This window comes from Typopeltis vanoorti, chromosome 23 (genome assembly GCF_054136105.1).
Source record: "Typopeltis vanoorti isolate ZY-2024b chromosome 23, IOZ_Tvanoo_1.0, whole genome shotgun sequence".
NCBI lineage: Eukaryota > Metazoa > Arthropoda > Arachnida > Uropygi > Thelyphonidae > Typopeltis > Typopeltis vanoorti.
This window is the reverse complement of record NC_143571.1, coordinates 19,520,512-19,527,880: the sequence shown is the minus strand read 5'-3', so window position 1 is coordinate 19,527,880 and position 7,369 is coordinate 19,520,512. Positions and strand designations below refer to the sequence as shown.

At 31.6% G+C, this 7,369-nt stretch overlaps 1 protein-coding gene across 1 annotated transcript; it reads left to right on the top strand.

Annotated features, from left to right (window-relative positions):
- Nucleotides 1–210: 210 nt before the first annotated feature.
- Nucleotides 211–1,404, top strand: LOC150093666 (protein GVQW3-like). Its single transcript, XM_090413086.1, has 2 exons — nt 211–919; nt 1,029–1,404. The coding sequence occupies exons 1-2, from the start codon at nt 352–354 to the stop codon at nt 1,031–1,033; spliced, it is 573 nt and encodes a 190-aa protein (XP_090269212.1). The 5' UTR covers nt 211–351; the 3' UTR covers nt 1,034–1,404.
- Nucleotides 1,405–7,369: the final 5,965 nt, after the last annotated feature.

Genomic DNA, 7,369 nt, shown 5'->3' with positions numbered 1-7,369 from the left:
ACTATATATATACAGCTAACACTAATTTTGTCAGTTGAGAACAAAAATATCTGAAACACTTGTAATAAAATAAATAAATAAAAAATAATAAAGTTTTTTTTTTTCTTTGCAGTTTATACACAGCAAGGGACATATACAGTATACTTAAATATACTCGTTTTTATTTAGGTATGTTGTACTTACGAGGATGGCCAAAAAGGTTCTCGGTCTCGACCATAGATGGTAACACTATCGGCAAGATTTTTTTTTTTTTTCTAAGTTGCTACATACTGCAATTCATTCTATCAAGTAAGGTAGGTAGTTTGTTTTATACAGCTGTCAGAAGCAAAAGTATTGTGTGTATCCCTTGAAATGGATAAAATTGAGTATCGCGCGGTTATAAAATTCTTTGTAAAAGAAGGTTTAAAGCCAAAAGAAATTCATTCGAAGTTCATAAAAGTTTATGGGCACCCTTCTCCTTCGTTTTCGACAATTAAGAAATGGGCTGCCGTGTTTAAACGTGGCCGTACCAGCCTTGAAGATGATCCACGTGAAGGACGTCCAAAAAGTGTAACAACACCAGAAATCATTGATCAAGTGCATGATATGGTATTGGATGACCGGCGAGTCAAAGTGCGTGAAATTGCTGAGACTATAGGAATTTCAAAAGAACGTGTAGGATGTATTTTGCATGAAGAATTGCAAATGAAAAAGCTTTGCGCAAGTTGGGTGCCGCGCTTGCTTACAGCAGATCAAAAACACACTCGCATGAAAATCTCTGAACAATGCTTGGTGCGTTTTAACAATAATAAAACTGATTTTGTGCGTCGATTTATTACTATGGATGAGACTTGGATTCACCATTACACACCAGAATCCAAACAGGGGACAGCAGTTGGTTATTCAGCGCCAGAGAAGACAGAGCCGGTTCCATCAGCAGGTAAGGTCATGGCATCAGTGTTTTGGGATGCTAAAGGCATTTTGTTTATTAATTATTTTGAAAAGGGTAAAACAATAACCGGGGAATATTATTCCGATCTTTTAACCAGACTAGATGAAAAAATTCGTGAGAAAAGACCCGGTCTGCAGAAGAAAGAAATCATCTTTCATCAGGACAATGCTCCTGTGCACAAAGGTGTTTTGGCAATGGGAAAATTAAGGGATCTGCACTATGAATTGTTAGAACATCCACCCTGTTCCCCGGATTTGGCTCCCTCTGACTTCTATCTCTTCCCAAAACTAAAACTCTTCCTCGCTGGTCAGCGTTTTTCTTCGAATCAAGAGGTGATTGCAGCTGTAGAGGGGTATTTTGCAGATCTTACTGAGAACCACTACAGGGATGGGATAATGGCGCTGGAGCTTCGCTGGAATAAATGTATTAGTCTTAAGGGAGATTATGTTGAAAAATAAAAATAATTTTGAAATTATAAATTCGTATTTTTTTCATTGTTAGGCCGAGAACTTTTCAGACCACCCTCATATAGCACAGTAAATACCTACACTAGTTATTTACATCTAAATATGTAGAAAGAATAAATCTACCTAATTACGTAATAGAGATATTGAAGAGAACTATTAAAAACAAAAAGAAACCTTTGTGTTTGAGCTTTATATTTAGTTATTACTAAATATAAATGTATGTATATTTTTAAAGATTAAAATTTAATTTTACTACTAATGTTTATGATATAGTTTGAAGATTTCCAAATAAGGACACTATTATTTAACAAACAGATATAGAGAAGAAGAAAAAAACAAAACGTTTATTTAATTAAGAATAATTAATCTTTAAAAATATTTAAAAATTAATATGATTAATTAAAAATCACAACTGACAATCAAATTATACTTGTGCATGGTGGTCTGGCACTCAAGATGGAATTAGGCAATGAAGTTCATGGTTCCATAGTATTTAACTTATGTAACCTTTCCAATCAGTACTGCTCTACAATCCAGCTTTGATGTTTTCAAATATATTATTTATACCATCAATATTTGAAAATTATCTTGAGGATATATATATTTAATTTTATATTATTTTTTCCATATCAATATATTTAAAAATCCAAACAAGATTACACAAGAAATAATTAAAATATAATAGAAAATATCCAATTAAATAATGCAGTTTCTTAGATATCTTTTAACTGCTAAGAAATATTTCACGGTGTTTCATCAAATGGGAGCCGATGCAAAATGCAGTCTATGTACGTACCATATTTCTCATTTATAACTCTTCCTTGCTTTAAGCTCTTCTTTCTTCAGAAGAGCTTAAAGCAAGGAATTTTAAAATTAAGTTTTAAAAAAAACATAATTTTTTTAAAAAAAAAAAAAAAGACCTTTCAAATAGAAGGTTTATGCTACTATTCAATAAGCCTATATGTTCAGTAAAGTCACATAATGTTTACCAAAGTCATCATTATTTAAAATGGAAGTAGTTACACGTAAAATTATTGATAATTTAGTGTCATTATCAGAAAGTCAAGGAAATAAAATTATTCAAAATAAATTATTTCGAATATAGTGGAATGGATTGCCAGAATTAGTTGCGAGTTCCCTGACAGTGAATGGATTCAAGGAGAACCTGTGATGAGTCTCTGGACTCCATGGAGATACTGTAAATAATAATAATAATAATAATAAATCTAAATATTACCTTAATTTGTTTCATAATTCCTCAGTTGAATGACATAGTTTCATCTTAAAATTTAATCCATTGTATTTTCTTCAATTATATCACATTTATTATATAATGATAAAACTAACATTCCACTGTGAATATACTGAACAAGTGTACTGATCTAAAAGTTGTTATTCAGAGTTATCTGACTACCATTTGATATATGTAAGTAAAATAAATAAATAAATAAAATAATAATATTTATTTATGGTTTAAAGTAACTATCATTTTCAAATTACATGGAATAAATATGTAAATCCAGAATGAAAATTTGTCCATCATATCCTATAAAACCAAACTCTCTTCAGAAAGTTTGTCTAAAGGGAAGAAAATAATGTATACTAGTAAAATAAGATAAGAGTACTGCAAAGGTATATGATATATTATCATAAGAGAAGCTGGTGCACAAGCTGCTAAAGATGGGAGTGGTTATGCTCTCTGAATGATACCAGCAAGTTGTGTATGATGGAGCAGTGTTTCAGAAAAAGGAAGGCTGTTTAATTTATTTGTTAATCTTCAAATGTTTGCTGATGATGCAAAGTTGGAGAGAATTATAAGGCATATTACTGATGTTAATTCTCTTTGGGAAGATTTGAACAGAATTTATGCTTGGACAAATGAGTGTGAGTATGGTTTTAATATTGAAAAGTTAATTATTAACTGTTTCAAACTATTTCTGCCCAAAGAATGACAGGATAACAGTAGTATAATTAATACTGAACTAGGGTATATTATATGAACAAAATTCTTCAAATGAAAAAAAAAAATATATATATATATATATATATATTTAATTTCAATGTGTACACACACAAGTTTTGAAGAAAGGGACACATTTTAGCAATGGTAAAGTATTCCACTATTCTGTATATATCTTAGACACTCGTTTCGTAAAATGAGAAGATTAGTCTTTCACTATGAAGGACTTATCTTCTCGCATAAATCTCAGTAGTGGTTTCTGGCAGTGACTGTATATTTTATAACAAAATGTTAAATTATATTTATGATAATATATATGCTGGAATACTCTGTCATGTCATCAACAAAACAGTCAACTAATATTTCAACTGCAAATAGCTTTTTGCAGAGTTTTTCTAACTTTCAATTCAATTAGAAATGGGAAGTTAAGGGAATATATTGCAAAAGTCATGCAGACAATTGAGAGGACTGTTGTGTCAAGTGCCTCTGTAGTGCCATTGGAAGAACAATGCGACATTATGCCTTTCGATTGAAAAAGACCTGAGTTCAGTTCTCTTTGTCACAGGAAGAATCTTTATGTGGGCTTTTTCAGTTGAAGGAGTTAGCTGATCTCACATGGAAGTAGCAGGGTTTTTTCTTCCTGGAACTTGTGTTTTTCATCTTGCATACAGGCAAATCAGTCATGAGAAAACATGCAGTTTACAGACAAAAAAAAAAAAAAATACTATTGTTGTTGGTGGGCAGTAGATGGCATTGTGTGTAGTATTGAATTAAGTTTGAAATGACAGTGAGTTGTGTGTAGTGTAGTGGAGTAGTAATATGCAGTGGCATAGCTACAGCTTTTGCCGCCCCTCTCAATGCACACCAAAAATACTACAGAAAACCAAAACGATGTATAGGAAAATAAATTAAAGCACTACACTTATTTTTGAAGTAAAACTTTAATTTAAATATTCTGAAATGTTATTTTTCTTGCTTTTCTGGTATGATGACATTCGCAAAGTCTATTTCATAGTAATGTAGGTAATTCTTAATCAGTTTTATTTAGAAAACCTCCTCTCACAACTAGCAACACTTACAGCAATTGTGAGGAAAATTTGCAGTGGTATTACAATATTTGGAACTGAGCTCTCGAGAATGTATTTTGGAATTAAATGCAAAAGTTCAAAATGCTGCCTGGGGCGGACTGCCCCAGCTGCACCCCCCTAGCTACGCCACTGGTAATATGACATGTAATAATAATAGTAATAATAACTAACTAGCCATTTTTAAAAATGCCTGACTACAGCTATGTGTTCTGTAATTTTTTCTTTGTTTTTACCTATACAGATATATATTTCAATTCATGAAACATTGTTATTCTTTTCTGCTTCCATGGAGTTACAAGACTCATCAAAAAATATTTTATACAACACTTCTGAAAAGTCTGAAGCAGTTTGATAAATTACAAAATGTGCTTTGACTCCTTGGAAATCTGATGTTAATAATAACATACAAATTTCAGAAAAATAACTCAGGAGAGGAACACAATTTAACCTGGAAGCACTAAATATATTTGATCATTGCAGTTAAATAGCACTGAGCACACCTGAAGATAACATCTACAGTATGGTACAAAAAGTACTGAATAACTACAACAATATATGTTATGGAGTAAACTGATGTCAAAGTTCAGTACTGTTTTTTTTTTTTTTTTTGTGCCAAATCATATATATCATTAAAATTCATATTTCACTAGTGTTGCATACAATATAAGTGAGGAAGGGAAGTCAGAAGTGAGTTTACTCTTATCATAGATGATAGGTAGTAAAATGAGACTTGCCAACAGAATAGGTGATTATAAGAAAATTCTTTTAATAACAAGCATGAGAATCCCAGATAACAATTAATCTGGGTCCATTGTGCTAAGTCTGTAGAGCTCCAAGAAATGGATTGGGCTTGTAAAAATTATTTCACTTATTTATTAATGTGCATCCCACCCTCAAAAAGTTTTAACTTATAACACATTAGTATTAGTACTAAGGTGTATTAAGAGTTATAGAATCCAGAAATTCTGCCTATTAAACCAAATGAAACTCTTTTTCTCCCCGAGTAACTTTAAAGCTTCCAAAAGGCTAATACCATTATCTACCACCTAAAGACATCCAAAAACATCTGTCGCTGTAGTGGGATTCAAACCCAGAGCCTGCTTGTTGGAGAGTGGATAAACTATTCCATTTGGTAAGTATATTATCATTAACCATGTGTTTTCTGTTTGGTTTGTCTATTTTGCTGGAGGAAAATAAAACTGTGATGATAACATTATTATTTTTTGTATGCTATGAAATTCTAATAAAATATTCATTTGGTTTATATATATATATATATATATCCATCTATGTGTATATAAAAGTGTATTCATTAATTGAACATACACATAAATCAGAAGGAAAGAGTCTACCTGTCTTAGGTAGACCTGAAAAAAGGGAGATTGAGATGATAAAAAAAAGACTGAGATTGCAACAGATTAAAAAATTATATTTATGATTAGTGTTATGATGATATATATGTACATATTTCAAAATGGTGCATACAAGAGTATTGAAAAATGACTTATTACTGTTACTATATCAAATGTTCCAGCCAAACCTTGCTAAATTTATCACTTGCCTTAAAGATATCCTTTTGCTTGCAACCTAGGTGGTTGGAGTTGACATTTATGCAAATATAAATTTTGCACTACATTTTTTATAAAAAATAATAATCCAGTTTATACTGTTTTTTAGTAACCAGGATGTCTAAGCATAAAAAAAATATCAGACCAATAAATTATAAAAATAAATAGATCTTATTATCCTCAAAAATTATAAGTCGTATTACAAAAAATATATTAAAAATAAGCAATATCGCTATCATTCTTAATTGTACAGATGACAGCATGAAATGTGTAATTAATTTACATGGGAAAATAATAGTACAGTAACGCAGTATACTTGCACAAACTGTGACACATACTGGCACTAAAAGCGAAAACTAATGCACAAAAATGTGATATTCTAATCTGTGATATGATTTTATTACATATTATTAACTGAAGTTATAATTGATGTCAAGCTATTAATCCATTATCACATTTATTACTAATATTAATTTTCTTCCATAATCATCCTGATTACTAAAACAATATATTTTATTATTTACAAGCTCTTTTTAAAGGTAACAATGCAGCAGAATATTATGCATCCAGTTTTAAGGAAGGGATAACTTTTATCAGCATATAACATGCAACTGTTAACATACTAATGCAAAGAGGATCAGAAATAAGGTTGCATTAAAGTTTGTATACCACAAAGAATTCTTGTATATATGAAATTTGGTTAATTGGGAATGAACAGACAGGAATAGAAAAATAAAGGGATACAGAATCCTTTAGGATAGGAAGGAAAATAAAGGAAGGAGTTATGATTTAGAAATTAGCATAACAGGCCTCAGCAGCATTATGCCAGAAATGGATGAATACTGACCGAGAGAGATGAGCGGTGTGATCGAGGGTGAGGAAAATGAACAAAATGGGAGTAAAAATAAAAGTAGGGAGTATAGCATGTTTGAAAGATCGTAAAGTTTTTGAAGATGGTGTTGAGCGAGAGTAGGTAGCTTACAGAGCAGAGCGAGAGGAGAGATGTGCTGGAGAAAAAAAAAAAGAAGTGAAATATCTCAGGGAATGAGTTGAGAAACATGGATGTAGAGATTAAATGATTGGAAATGATGAATGCAAAGAGAATCAGAGCAGGAGTGAGAGAGACTATGAGAATGATAGAAGAGGAGAGAATAGGAGAACCAGTGAAAGAGAGGGAATGAGAAAAATGTGAGAGTGCTGGAACCAGGGATGTAGAGATGACAGATAAGTGGAGGAACAATGAAAGAAAGTGTCAGAAGAGAGATAGTGAGGGATGCAGGTGACCAAGGAGGAAACAGTGTGGTAAGAGATGTGAAGTATGGAGACTTGATGATCTGTGGTGTGGAAGGTAGAAG